At 41.5% G+C, this 15,178-nt stretch overlaps 2 protein-coding genes across 4 annotated transcripts; one reads left to right on the plus strand and one right to left on the minus strand.

Annotated features, from left to right (window-relative positions):
* Positions 1 to 4,954, minus strand: mtx3 (metaxin 3). Of its 3 annotated transcripts, none has more exons than XM_034542624.1 (9): positions 4,827 to 4,954; positions 4,049 to 4,118; positions 3,528 to 3,604; positions 3,322 to 3,414; positions 3,051 to 3,233; positions 2,899 to 2,975; positions 2,242 to 2,399; positions 1,887 to 1,975; positions 1 to 1,716 (listed from the first exon to the last, which is right to left on the minus strand). In XM_034542624.1, exons 1-9 carry the CDS (start codon positions 4,905 to 4,907, stop codon positions 1,621 to 1,623), a joined length of 924 nt encoding a protein of 307 aa, XP_034398515.1. In that variant the 5' UTR covers positions 4,908 to 4,954; the 3' UTR covers positions 1 to 1,620. The 3 variants fall into 3 exon arrangements, with proteins under 3 accessions (XP_034398515.1, XP_034398516.1, XP_034398514.1); XM_034542623.1 differs by having other exon boundaries at positions 17 to 1,716; positions 1,830 to 1,975; XM_034542625.1 differs by lacking the exon at positions 1,887 to 1,975.
* Positions 4,955 to 7,126: 2,172 nt separating this feature from the next.
* On the plus strand, positions 7,127 to 15,083 carry thbs4a (thrombospondin 4a). The gene is made up of 23 exons (XM_034542132.1): positions 7,127 to 7,205; positions 8,136 to 8,333; positions 8,464 to 8,711; positions 8,886 to 9,011; positions 9,134 to 9,193; positions 9,878 to 9,929; positions 10,014 to 10,216; positions 10,308 to 10,445; positions 10,551 to 10,631; positions 10,719 to 10,871; positions 11,027 to 11,131; positions 11,225 to 11,332; positions 11,460 to 11,619; positions 12,497 to 12,615; positions 12,695 to 12,747; positions 12,826 to 12,910; positions 13,038 to 13,134; positions 13,233 to 13,411; positions 13,639 to 13,687; positions 13,828 to 14,024; positions 14,272 to 14,444; positions 14,539 to 14,678; positions 14,759 to 15,083. The coding sequence occupies exons 1-23, from the start codon at positions 7,127 to 7,129 to the stop codon at positions 14,806 to 14,808; spliced, it is 2,853 nt and encodes a 950-aa protein (XP_034398023.1). The 3' UTR covers positions 14,809 to 15,083.
* The last annotated feature ends 95 nt before the right edge of the window (positions 15,084 to 15,178 follow it).

A 15,178-nucleotide genomic window follows, 5' to 3' on the forward strand; every position in this document is an offset into this window, starting at 1 on the left:
CGTGGTTGAATTATATTTATTTTTCAATAATAAGATGACAGTCGTTACCAACCATCCACATAGAATGAACAACAGTAACAGAAATGACAAAAGATCATTTGTGGCAATGTATCAAAAATGATGAACTGTTAACATTTGCACGATTGTACAAAGACACCAGCCGTCATGAAGGCACACTGCAGCCTTAAGGTCCGAACAAGCCCGATTGTTGTCCGTCAACATTTTGTAATTGAAAGAACACGCACAAACCAATGAATGCTTTTGCATCCGGTATGGTTCTTTAAACGGAATTTAACCATGAAGTACTTTACTTGGAAGTTGCAAGAGCCCAAGTATCAATACTTTTAGACACTAATCATGAAAGTAATCACATGGAGTAGACACAGTTCAGACGTGTATGAGCTGTGAGGATATTAGGGAGCATGACAATAAATTATAATTTTTTTTAAACATGTGGCAACTCATTTTACAGTACAATTTCTGAAATTCAGAAGCAAAAATAAATCAAAAAGGCAGCTAATGAGACATTCCCAAATGGGACAGACACTTCAGTTTTAACAAGGTGGGTAGATAGGCACGGCAAATGACAGCACAGCTGAAAAGTCTGAACAAAATAAACACTGTATCTGTGAGATTGTGGGAAATTGTTAGTGACACAGTTATCTTCCAAAACAAAGAAGCTAATTCAAAGACACTGGTTTCTGATAGTCCTTGGTTAAACTCTCACACAAACACATTAGTCACACATATTTTGCATGAATAAGTTAATAGTATGAAGTACCTCAGTGTATTTAGCAAAGACTGAAGAAGCTGATCAGCCCTATTAGAGGATATCACAAGTAAATTGTAAATTGCATTGATTTCCATCATGAAAATATTTACAGCTATACAAGCTATACAAAGCAGAGGAGATGAGAGCAAAGCAAAATAAGTGATTGTTTTTCCCTAGTTATGACTGTATACATACTGTACATAACACATTAAATGTCATTAGAATTTGCAGAATATTTTTACAGGAGGTGGAATAAGATGATCACATGATAAAAAGAAAACATATTTAAATCCTGGAGTAATGTAACTAAACAAATCTGCACTATGTTAGTGATCAATTCATCTTTAACCCATTTCAATATCCTCATGTGATGAAAAATGGAAAAAATAAATTAAATACCCATTTCTTACAGGAAAAAAAAGGAAGAAGAGGTTAAATGGTCCACTCAGAGGTCAAACAGTGCCACTTCTTTCCCCTGCTGGACTTCATTTCCTTCGACTTTCCTTTGAACTTTCTGTGTCTTTTTCATCAAACACCACTTCATAGAATTCCATCCATGACCACACACATGCACTCAAACTTTTTGTTACCTCACACGTGCACTTTTCCATCTCTTTCAGACCGACATCTTTGAAATCAATCATCATTATGTTTCTATAAAATAGCCTCTTTAATAGCTATATATATCGTCATACTTCCAATAATCATTAGGTTATTTTCCATTCAAACCATATTTTCCCTGGATGACCACTTTTTGATTTGAGGATGTCGAGTCAGGACGGCACCTTTCATCTACATGCTGTCCCTCCTCCATTTATTAGTCTGGATCAGGGTTGACAGGTCGGGGGTTAGGCAGGAGTAGAGCTCTGCTCACTGGCCAGACTGGGTTTGGGGTCTGGTCTGTGGGGTTTGTGCTGAGGGCTGCTGCGAAGGTTGTCATCCATCTACAGTACAGGATGTCCAGTTTAGTTAGGGCACACATGTAGAAGCAGAAAATAAAATGACAATGATTCATTAAGTGACACTATATATACTTTTAGTACAGCTGAGACTGTACCTGCCAAATGCAACCATGCACCCATGCAAAGAGACGATAAAAGGAAAGCAGAAGCACCTTCTCTATCAAGTTGGACTCTTTGTTTACTAGCTGAGTTAGTTTCTGGAGGTTGGCATCCATTGTTTCCTGAACAGGTGGGGGGGGACCTGGAGAGAAATTATGTAAGGGGACACCCACAGAAAGGATAGCAGCGAGTCAATGGAAGTGTTAGAGCAGAAATAGAGCAGATACAAAAAGCAAGCATGCAGTGAAATAAAGGCTGTGAGAAGAAGGGAAAGGCTGATGGTATTAGTCATTGTGTGTGCTTGTGTATGTATATAATGTAAAATGTCCCCTGCATCTTTGTATGTGTGGATTTTACCAAGCTAAAACCCAAGAGTGCAAGTATTTCCAGTGTGTGCAGCGATCTTACAAGGGCGGTCCGAGCTGAAGTAGACTGCGAGGATGTTGTCACAGAAGCTTGTGAGGTTATCGAGCTGTCTGAGGTGGCTCTGCAGAGGGCTACTGGGGAGACTGGCTTTGTAGATTGGAGCCACAAAACCAAACACAAAGGCGTCCAGACTGGTCGGCCTACAAACACAAAGAAAAAGATTATAAATTATGCACACAGAAATGAGCGATATAGGGCTACATGGGACATCAAATGTTGTATTACTCATTCTGTCAGTGTTCCATAAATCCTGAATTACAATTGAGAATGGTGTCTTAATAAAAAACAGAAAGCATGTTCTGTGATTTCACCCAGAATTATTCTGAAATACACATCAGAGGACCCATTTCCTCCAAATTGACAACTTCAATACTTTGAGAGAAATCAAAATTCATAGATCAAAATTTGGCCTATAGGCCTATTATTTTAAATATTCATTGTAAACAAAATTGCCAACTGAATGGAATAATATTTAAGAAAGAATATTTTAAGAAACCCCAACACTTCTAACCACAAAATAAATTAAATAACAGCATCCATCCCAATGTTTCATGTTTTTTTTTCTGTCTTCAAATCGCTTTGGACTGAATTGAATCTGTTGTACAAATATGGTCCATCAATTGACATTAAAGCACTCACAAATTGCCAAAGAAGTAGTTTGCAGTTCCCAGTCTGTATGAGAGGAGATTCAGGCACTCTTTAGCATCACTGTAGATCTGAGGAAAGATTGACAGAACATTGCAGTCATAACCCCACAGAGTTGACACAACATGTGACAAGTAAATATTTACCTTTCCCTCGACCTCAGTGATTCCGTGTAGCGACGCCTCTCCTTTGGTTAGAAGGATGCGGGAGAGGGCAGTGTTGGCATGGTGACTAGGGACTAAAAAGTTAAGAGGGAATGGCGAGCGTGAAGCAAACCATGGCCGTGTCAGATTGGCGTAGTTCTCTGCATCCACCCAGAAAGTGTGCAACTGTGGGACACAAAGCATCACTCTAATTATAAACATTATTCACAGATTAGTTTTCGTCAGGGATCAAGCAGAGGAGAGATGGCGTTACCAGAGCTGGTCGTAGTTTCTCTTCAAGCAGAGCAATGTATGCCATGGTGTCTGCTCCTTGTCTGGCTGTCAGTTCATAGTCAGCATTAAACCTCTGAAAAAAGACCACTCACATGTATTACAGTAGATCTACTGAATCTACTAAATGGGTTTGGGGACATAATGACCAGGTGAAGGACCGTGAGCAGTCCTGGAATTCATTGTTACCTGTTTTCTCAGATAGTTGAGAATATTTGTAGGTTCTTGAACTGCAGAGTCGCCACACAGCAACTCTGGGACTGTCGCTGCAGGTCGAAGAAGATATTACAATTAAAGCTAGCATCTGGTGTTGCATCTGCATTAACGTTATTATGGTCTTCTAATCAACAATGTATTGTGTACCTACAATTTGGATGAATTCACTCCCTTGTGGAACCCAATCAGATGCTTAAAAACATTATACGCCTGCTTTAAATCTGTATTTTTCAACCTTTTCTGGCACATTTTGGGGTCCACAAAATGTTCATAATGGCAAATAGTGTTAGTTATCATGGGCACACTGTTGTGGTGTAGGTTCCAACATTATGATATACATCTAATATTGGTATATTTTCCAAACTAAAATGTACTGTATATATTTAACAAATGTTCCTATATCAGTCATCCACATATGTTATGTATAGTAATCAATTCCCATGTAGTGTCTGGACCACGCGGTTATGTAATTCTGGTTTATAGCTGCAGCCCACCAGTTAGAGTTTTCCATGTCCAGTCAATAGGAACAACTTTGACTTTTGCCCCAGAAAACTTGGCGTATGCCTGAAAAACAAAAAAAACACTTGAATCAGAAAAATGGTTTAAAAAATAATTTTAAAAAAGAAGACAAAACAAATAATTTAAAACAAAAACAAATTGGTAATTGTAAGTAGATTAACCATTTCAGCTCTAAACATTAATGTTACCTCATCTGTTTGTGATTGTTTACATGACTTTACACACACACACATGTACGCGCGCGCACAAACACACGCACACGCACGCACGTCATCTGTCAGAAAACGAGTCAAAGTGTCACCTTGTGGCAAGAGTTATTATAACTGAATGGATTCAGTGACGGATAACACAACCAACAGACTCCTCACTGTTATTTTTCTGACACGGTTATTACTACATCGGCCATCGTCGATAGTTAGCTCGAAATATAAATAAATATGAATTAAAAGCCTCAACAAGCTGACCTTGAAGGACCACATGTATGTCCCGAATGAGAGACTTCTGAGCGATACACGAAGGGCAGACCATGCAGTCACAGTTATGTTGCAGCTGGCCAACAAAAGCTGAGCGTGAAACGTTCCGTTCAATCCTGCAGCGCGAGCTGAGCGCGAGCCACCGGCTCAACGAGCAAGCTGCAGGAGGCACGTTAGCATGGAGGCTAACCAGAAATACACACAGGAGACGCAAAGAAACCCGGAGAAGAAACATGTCATCTTGACCGTCATTTAGTTTACAAACAGACGACAACGTTACCTGAACTATTAAAGACTCGCTGTGGACAGAAGGCAAACCCCAGTCTCCTCCCCAGCATCTTAGCTCCATGGCAGCCGCCATGTTTGGTTCAGAGAAGGCGCTGGTGACGTCACGAGTTGTCAAATCATAGGTGAAGAAATTAAACAGGTGTTTTTTGTCAATTGCTGAGATGACGGAATGCATGTGAATATTGCTTTTTTGAATATGCGTCTTTAAAAAAAAAAATCTGTCTCGGTCTTATGTCATTAAACTGTAATGATGAGGAATTCATGAAGGAACTAAACCATCCTAGCCAAAACTCAACATGATGCACCTTAATGAGCAACACAGTGAGAAATAATTTGTCAACGTAATACAACATGAACGAGAACCTGTACAATCATCAAAGAGAAATCCCTAAATTGTTCCGTCAAGTGGAATTTGGTACTCATCCATGACAACTGTGCAACACTATCTTCTGAGGAAGGTTTTGTGATTCAATCTAAAGCTGCAGAGCAGCTTCTAATAGACCTTGTGGTGAGACTGTTTTGCCAAGCAAAGTCAATTATGAACTCCATATTAATTACTTTTATGGGGAAATTGAGCCCTTTCAGAATGTAGCCTAATGACCGGGTGTCTGACCTACTTTATATCAGGAATGGAAGTGACTTTTTCATACTTAGATTTTCATGTAAAAAAATATGACATGTTACTTATTTTCAGTAACAATAGCAGACTGTTGAAGGCTGCCAGGTGTTTAGGTCGGAGACCAGACAGCCTGACACTAACATACGCAATGATAATTCTCTGAGGGATGGTAAACGTCTCTCTTTGGCTCGGACAAGCAGCTGAGATGTTGAAATGTACTTGAGATTTGAGGAGAACTTTTTAAGATGTGTACCAGACATCCATTATGAAATGTTTCCAGGGTCCTAAGTCCAGCCCTCTTTGTCCTTCCCTCACATTCTCCAACAGATGGAATTTAGAAAAGGTTTACAGAGGCATGTAGAACAAGTGAGATTCAATTAAATTTAAATTAAAAACATCTGGCATACAGTTATACAATTTAACTGTCTTAATGGAGATGAGCTAGGATATCAAATACACATCTATGACACAGGTTCATGAAGTTTGTTAAAAGCCAGCTGGAATCAAGTTTTCCTCCTTGAAGATCAGGTCCAATTGTTTGAGTTGGCTCACTGAGTACAAGATGATTTACAGTGTTTATGCCATGATGCTTCTCAACCTTTTTTTCTGCCAAGTACCCCCTGACCAATGTAAAGCATTTTTGGTTGGAAAAAAAGTTGTATTACACAGCACTGTGCAATCAGTGTCTGATTTAATACAGAATATATACAATTCAGTTTCTGAACTTACACTTATATAAATACTCATTTTAAATATATTGAAAAATCTCACATACCCTGAAATGCCTTTACAGGGGTACCCAGGGGTACACGTACCCCCATTTGAGAACTGGTTTATGCTATTATATTACTAATTCCCAAAAGATAGTTAGGCATAAAGACTCAAGGAATACAAATGACTTATTATGACTCTAAATTAAATAGGGTTATAATACATTACAATTCTCACATTTATTTCACACATTACATTACATTACTTTATTCATATAACACTTTTCAAGCGTAAATACAAAGTGCTTTCTAGATTCAAAGAATGATTTACAGAATGAAAAAAACATTTGAGCCCTTCCCTGTATGCGGCCAAAAATGACAGCACATCTAGCTGCAATGAATACATACATAAACAGTTGGAGATGCAAGTATAAAATAAAAGAAACAAGTTTATTTATAATTATGTAAGATGTGAATAAGAGAAATACCCTCATGTAAAGCAGGTGACATTGAATTAAAGAAAACAACCACATATATAAGAAAATCAAAATCAAAATATATAAGTTGATCCCAATTAAAAGTAATGTTACTCTGAAAATCCTTTTAAGAATAAAATAAAATGTATAATTCCCTATTTATTTTTTAAATGTGCATGTAGTAATTGTACTCCAGCGTTTACACCCAGTGACTACATATGATTTATTATGTGAGGAACCTATGGCAAGGGGACACTCCCTAGGTCCTGTGCCACTTGCACAAGAGAGTGCAAAGACACTCCCCTTTGCTTTAAAAGCTGTGCCTGTCTCCACAAAACCATCTCACCTCTGCTGAGATTTTGCTTCAACATCTGGATTTTTCAAGGCGATTCATCTGTGATAGGTTTACTGATCCACAAGTGGAAACTCAATTCTTTCTTCAGGAACACTGCCTCTGCTGAGGTGTGTCCCATACAGAAGCACTACGATGGATGTGTGGGCCAGAGCAGCGGCTCTGTCTCTGGTGCTGCACCAGCTGGTGCTCACTGTCACAGCTCAAGGCATGAGTAAGTACTCTTCACCATCTATGCTCCTCTGGAAAACATCATATTTGTGTCTGTAGATCAGCACATTTCATGTGACTGTCCTTTCCAGTTCCTAACAATCTGTGGTCTGGTCTTACAACTTCTAATCTTCAGCAAGCCTGCCAATAATAAGGGTAATTCTTCCATTCTTTGGCTGTTTTTGTTGTTCGTAGAATTTGACATCCAGGATCTCGTAACAGTTTGACCTAGATGAGTAAATCACTTTTAGATGGTAAAACAACACTAAATGCCAACTGAGAAAGTGCATGTGCAAAACTTTGATTTGATCGGAATCCACACGCAAATGTTTCCACATAATTTCCTGTCACTTTGTATTATCCTTGAATTCAACTAATGGATGTGTGCATGTGTGCATGTGTTTGTGTATGCGTGTATGTGTCTTTGCACGTGAGTGTGTAGAGAGTGTGAGTGTGAGGCAGTGGGTTTGTTCCAGTGGAAAGAGTTTACTGCTGCTCCTTCCTTCAGTTCCAGTCTACTGCTCTATAAAACACAGCAGGGCACATGACTATGCACTCACACACACACACACAACACATGCACACGCACACACACACACACACACAAACACACACACACACACACACAGGTATACTGTCACAATAGTGCACAAACTCAGCAGTAGCAATCCCTAGTCCTCTGTGAGCCATTGATATCAAAACACACACAGAAAACGTAATAGTGACAAAAAAGAAACTAGGCCCCACTAGTGTACCAGATTGAGTGCTTTCAGTTGGTATGCTGAATATTCCCTAAGGTCCTTGCACACTGTTGACTGACCACTTAACTGTATGTTTCCCTCGCTGTCTGTGTTAAACTGTGCCTCTTCTCTGTCACAATGATGACAATGTGTTTATAGCAATGCAGGTATTTAACAATGCTCTCCTGTGTTAGTCTATGACCTGCTGGTGTCTCCAGACTGCCTGCCAGACTTGCTCCAAGGAAGCCTGAAGAACAAAGGGCGAGATGAGGCATTCCTCCTCTCTTCCTTCAGGCTCCACAGCAAGGCCCCCACCTCTCTCTACAGTGTCATCAACCCCAAAGACAACACCAAGTACCTGGAGGTCAGCGTGCAGGCCAAACTGAGCAAGGGTGAAATATTCTATTAAAACCCACATTGGTGCTATACAGACTACATTATCAGCGATCTGTTTTAACTTGTGTTCTCCTGCTGTCTTTCACTGCCTCTCTGTCTTTCATTCTTGCTTTTCTCCATCTGAAGTGACCATTCGCTACCAGAAGACTGACGGCAGATCTGTCACAACCAGTTTCAAACACGCTTCCCTGGCAGATGGCCGAGATCACCATGTGATGCTACATGCCAGAGGTCTACAGGGCGGCCCACCCCGCCTCAACATCTATGTAGACTGCGGACTGGCACACAGTTTGGATGATCTGCCTGCTGCGTTTGGGTCACTCCCCCCTGGTCCCAACAAGATTGCACTTAGAACCCTGCAGTCCAGTGCACAGGTGAATAAGAGGTTTACAGTTGAGAGTAATTACCCATTTGATAGGAGAGAAACATACTGAATAAAGAAATAGTAAAGCCCTAATATTACTGCGTACATATAAATACTTCTAGCGCAGTGCAATAACTAGACATGCCAAATGTATATCACTCCAGTTTGTTTCTTTCTTTGCAAGAATGAACTGACAGACTTGAAGCTGGTGATAGAGGACACCATAGACAATGTGGCAACTCTGCAGGACTGCAGCATGGATCAGAGTGAATCTCTGCAGCTTCTGAGTGAGAACAGTTTGCAACTGGCTGTCTGACATCGCCTCATCATCAGAAATTAAAGCGGCTAGATGTGGGCTGTGTGTCTAATTCTCTGATTCTGATTGGTGAAATTCCCTCAGGCATCCAGGGAGGCAGGACGGCACACGACCAGGCCACCATGCAGGAGCTGAAGAGCATGTTATCTGAGATGAAGGAGCTGCTCCACAAGCAGGTATCCCAGCTCTCAGTCCCAGTTGTGTGTGTCTCACTACAACATTTAAAAAATTGTATTTCAACAAAGAGGTCTAATAAACAGTCCACTAGTGTGCCACCTGTTCCTTTTGAAGACCAGGTCTATGCTGAGATAGTTACCTACTTTAAAAGTGGAAGAATGTGGGCTGATTCACAACCTTTTGGATTTTTCATTTTTACTCTGGATAAGATTGGTTTTGCAATAAAATCAGCAATTTGTTATGAAAAGTGAGGATCCAGACTGTGAGGACCTGCCGGTGGTCTCTTGTCTCAAGCCTTTATGTAACCTTTGCAACAGACAGCTGAGTAAAAGCAAAATTCCCCTCAGCAGCAGATGGACGTGGATGATATTAGACGTTCATTTAAAGCAGAGGATTTGTAAAGAGATAAGGCATCAAACAGGAAGGCTGAGCCAATACAAATACTTGTTATATAGTTCACATATAACAAGTATCAGACTTGTCGTGCACATTGAGAGAATCTTTTACATAAGGAAACAGATCACCAGCGCTCGCCTTAACAGACACACATCTTATAGTCTAATTCAGGTTAGACTATAAAATGGGGCTTGTGATTAATAGCTAGTGATATAATCTGTAAAGTAATACAGCAGTTGCCCCACACAGTTGTCCCAACTAACACTTCTTCATTGTGTTTCTTTAAGATTAAAGAGACAACTTTTCTGAGGGATACTATCGCAGAGTGTCTTCCCTGTGGTAGGTAGTATTAACATCCTGATCATGTATAGAGTATTTAGACACTACTGACTAAGTGACATATCTGGCGATGTGTGCCCACAGGTCTCGGGGGCAATCCAACCAACTCAGGTCCAACTCCCAGTCCCGCGCAGTTTGTCCTGCAGCCTCAGCCTCTGACTCAGTGCCCACCTGGTACCTGTTTCAGACAGAACATGTGCATCCGTTCAGAGTCCGGGGGGTTTCAGTGTGCCCCCTGTCCTGATGGATATGCAGGAGACGGGGTGCACTGTGACGATGTAGATGAGGTATGTATTATTTGTTTCTTGTTATGCAACCCTGCAACCAGTAAAAGTTGCGGTAATTATCGTCTGCTCGTGTTTATTTTGTATGTCTTAGTGCCAGTTTAATCCATGTTACCCTGGTGTCCGGTGTGTAAACACTGCTCCTGGTTTTCACTGTGAGAAATGCCCTCTGGGATACAGCGGACCAGAGATAAATGGAGTTGGAGTTTCCTATGCTGAGTCCCACAAACAGGTACAACAAACACTATCACTACGCTGTATCTAAAAACACTCCTACTGTTTGATATATGTGCCTGTTGGCAGAATGTGAAGTATATCTTCTATCTGTTCTTTCCAGGCGTGTGACGATATAGATGAGTGTCTGGGCCCGCCAAAGAATGGAGGTTGCACTGCCAACTCGCACTGCTACAACACAATAGTGAGGCCACTGGAATTAGAGTATGGTGATTGTCACACTCTCTAATAGCAGGAGGACTGGTTTCTGACTCAGTATTGTCCTCACCAGGGCTCCTTCCGCTGCGGGGAGTGTAATACCGGCTTCACAGGTGACCAGGCGAGAGGCTGCCATGGCACCAGGCTTTGCCCCAACGGTCAACCCAGCCCCTGTGCTGCCAATGCCGTATGTGTCGTGGAGAGAGACGGCAGCATCAGCTGTGTGGTAAGAATGTAGACAATACTGAAGTCATATTTGGCTGTATAAGTATCACTGGGTCATGACTCATGAGTGTGAATCACTAAAGATTGTGCTGTCCCTCATTACATCATCTTGATAAAACGTCACAACATGACTTTTTCTTCTTGTGTGTGTGTTAGTGTGGCGTTGGTTGGGCAGGTAATGGCTATGTGTGTGGAAAGGACACAGATATTGACGGATACCCTGACAATAAGCTCCAGTGCAGAGACAACAACTGTAAGCAGGTACTCATTTCAACAGCCCGACACTCTCTTGCATTTACTTCATGCTATATTATTCATTAATGCTGTGTGTGTGTTTTGCTGTGTTGTTTCCAGGATAACTGTGTCTTTGTGCCAAACTCTGGCCAAGAGGACGCAGACAGGGACGGGTTGGGTGACTCCTGTGATGACGATGCAGACAGTGATGGCATTATTAACATAGATGTAGGCAACTTATTTCCACAGGACAGGCATACCCATGTTGATGGGCTATAACATTTGAAAGAGCGGGAATTTAACTCACTCACTTGAGCCCCTGCAAGGTAGCGTAAACCTCTTTTTTCTGTCCTAGGACAACTGTTGGCTCGTACATAACGTGGACCAAAGGAACAGTGATAAGGATCTTCTTGGCGACGCCTGTGACAACTGCAGAACACTTGAAAATCCCTCACAGAGGGACACCGATCAGGATGGGCTGGGAGACGAATGTGATGACGATATAGACGGGGACGGTAAGTGTGTTTGTTGTTGTATCACAGTCAAATTATTATTATTATCCCATAGTTTTGTGGTTGCTGTACTTCACTGGGTGTAAATAGAGTCTCAATGTTTGTTAATGGTCACATTGGCTGAAAAGGTTGGATGGTCATTACTCTGGGAGATGTATTAACTGGGCCATTACTGCTTTTATTGCATCAATTAGAGGAAATATATTGAGAAACACATCGGGAAACCATGTGACTAATAATTACATTAAATAACTACCATGTCTGTGAGGGTTATCCAAACCACAGCCTGTCTGGACCAGACTGTCTAGACAAGAATACAACCTTTACCATCCTGTATCTTTAAAAACTCAACTCAAGCCTCATTAAAAAAACAACAACAACAACTGAAAACACCAGTAGAAAACAGTGTTGAATGTTAAAATGTTCCAACTGGAATCATAATCAACTTCTCTCACATATTTCACTTGATGGCCCTTTTAAAGCACCTCTCAGTTTGTTCCTTTAGAAACAGTCTTAACTTCTTGTATTTGTATGCTTCTGCTTTGTATGTTGCACGTTGGGACTCTGTTGATCTTCATTCCTTTTGGCAGAGCTGCAACCTCCAGATTATTTGGTTATGTCTTTAACTCCAAGGCTGGATGGCTAAGCGCTTGGTCATGTCTGTCTCCTCTCTAGAAGCATTTTTCCACAGTAAGCCTCCGCCAGGCATTGAAGTCCACTGGAAACTATTTCACCTTCTTCGCCAGCAAACGCTGCCATCTGGTCATGCATTTGACGGAGCGTGTCTGTAGACTGTGTTCTGTCAGGCTTTTTTGATTTTCCTGTCAACGTTTTGACACATGACGCAGAAATAAAAGGGCTGAGCTGTTAATGTTCGCAGGCTATAAGAATGTCCTTGACAACTGCCAGCAAGTCCCCAATGCAGACCAGAAAGACAGAGACAACGATGGGGTGGGAGATGCCTGTGACAGTTGTCCGGATGTTGCCAACCCTAATCAGGTAACAAACAAAACAACCTCTAAAAGACTCATCAACTGCTTCTACTCTGACCAACACTATGTGTTTTGTCTACCTGCAGTCTGACTCAGATGATGACCTTGTAGGAGATACCTGTGACGACAACATAGACAGGTAGAGCCCATTGTCATGACCAGTAGCATGAATGTTTATACAGATGTGTAATGTTTTGACCTACCTCCTCTTTGTCAGTGACGGTGATGGCCACCAGAACACAAAAGACAACTGTCCCACAATCATCAACTCCTCTCAGCTGGACACTGACAAGGATGGAATGGTTTTAATCTCCTCTTTCATACTTTACTTTATTGATCAAATTCATCATATTTCATACGTATGCATGCTGATATGTAGATGGCTCTGTGTTTACCCTATACTCCAAATGTGCAACTTTATCTTGATAGGGAGATGAATGTGACGATGATGACGATAACGATGGCATAATGGACGATGATGACAACTGCAGACTAGTCGCCAACCCAGACCAAGAGGACACAGATAGTTAGTATCACTTCATGTGTTTTCCTGGGTGCGTACATGCATGTGTTCAGTATGTTTGTGCTATGTGGTCCCTACTAAGCTGCATCCTTATATTTCAGATAACAATGTTGGAGACGAATGCGAAGGAGATTTTGACAAAGACAACGTTATTGATATAATTGACCACTGCCCAGAGAACGCTGAAGTCTCCCTGACCGACTTCAGAGCCTATCAAACCGTAGTGCTGGATCCAGAGGGGGACTCTCAGATTGACCCCAACTGGGTGGTCCTGAATCAGGTAAACAATAGCCAAAGTTCAACCCCCTCTCTTAGTTAACCTCTGTTACAGTTACATTACAAGTCTTTGTATAAAGCTCATACCTGTTCTGTCCATATTCTTTCCAAAATGTGTATAGTACAATTTAGTTGAAAATATAATTTTTGTTAGAATTCAAAGACAACATACTGTATGTAGTAATGAGTCCCGTAATATGACAAATAAAGTGAAGCTACTCTTCCTGACAGGGCATGGAGATAGTTCAGACCATGAACTCTGACCCTGGCCTCGCGGTCGGTAAGCACAGAATACCATCACACAGAATACCATCACACTGTCTCATCCTCATCTGTTTTTAACAATAGAATATTCACATCTTTAATCTGTCTTTGCCTCGCCTATATTGTGTCTTTCTTCTCCACTGTCCACATCTGCAGGCTACAAAGCGTTCAGTGGGGTTGACTTTGAGGGAACATTCCACGTTAACACGGTGACGGATGACGACTATACTGGTTTCATCTTTGGCTACCAGGACTCCTCCTCCTTCTACGTGGTGATGTGGAAACAGACAGAACAAACCTACTGGCAGGCTGCACCCTTCAGAGCCGTTGCTGATCCGGGAATACAACTCAAGGTAAATTGCTGCATTTTGATGGCAGCGAGCTACAGTTCAAGGTGCTTGCCTGACTACTAGGAGCCCTTTGTGGTTCAATGTCTTGCCCAAGGACACTTTGAAAGGAGGGTCTGGGGATTGATCTACCAACAGTGTGGTTAGTTGATTGCTCTCTGCCTCCTGAGTCACAGCTGGGGGAAGTGTGTTTACTTTCATCATCTCTGGTTGTTTCCCTCTCTTATGCTATCTGTGTCTTTATTACTACTAGGTAGTTAAGTCGAAGACAGGTCCTGGTGAGTATCTGAGGAACTCCCTCTGGCACACAGGAGACACCCCTGATCAGGTCCGGCTCCTGTGGAAGGACCCCAGGAACGTTGGCTGGAAGGACAAGGTGTCTTACCGCTGGTTCCTGCAGCACAGGCCACAGGTTGGATACATCAGGTACATCAGGACACCCTCCAACACTCTGAGACATACACACTCCTACTGTGTGGACTGACTTACTAGAACTAGTTTCACCTCCTGTGTTTACCAGGGCTCGTTTCTTTGAGGGTTCGAAACTGGTGGCGGACACCAACGTGATAATTGATACGAGTATGAGAGGCGGGAGACTGGGCGTGTTCTGCTTCTCTCAGGAAAACATAATCTGGTCAAATCTGAAGTACCGTTGCAACGGTGAGTGTCTGCAAATTAGAGGCAGCTACATAAACCCCAAGTATGCCTAAGCATTTCTTTTTCTTTTTTCATCTCCACAGACACTATTCCTGCTGACTATGAGGATCTCAATGCCCAAAACACAGAGTGAAGCCAGGATGAAAGCAGAGCTGCACTGCTGACGCAGTGAGAGAAAAATAGATTATTGTGAGAAGGAACATGGACGGTTTTGGTGAAGGTATTTTAACTTTGACATGTGAGTGAGAGGATCTTATAACATTGGGCATTATATACACATTACTTGTGTTTAACTGAAGATAGTACATGCTTGCATACATCAGCAGGTTGCATGTTTATGCAATATCAAATGCAATTATATGAGCATTTTATGAGTACTGTTAAAGATGCATTACAGTTTTGAATGTGTTGGGATTACAATAAAAAATGTTGCATTAAAGAAAGTCTTTTTTTTTTTAACATGAGATCATTGTTATTTATCTGTACGAGAGAAAACTTCAACA

The sequence above is a fragment of the Cyclopterus lumpus genome, chromosome 9 (genome assembly GCF_009769545.1).
Source record: "Cyclopterus lumpus isolate fCycLum1 chromosome 9, fCycLum1.pri, whole genome shotgun sequence".
NCBI lineage: Eukaryota > Metazoa > Chordata > Actinopteri > Perciformes > Cyclopteridae > Cyclopterus > Cyclopterus lumpus.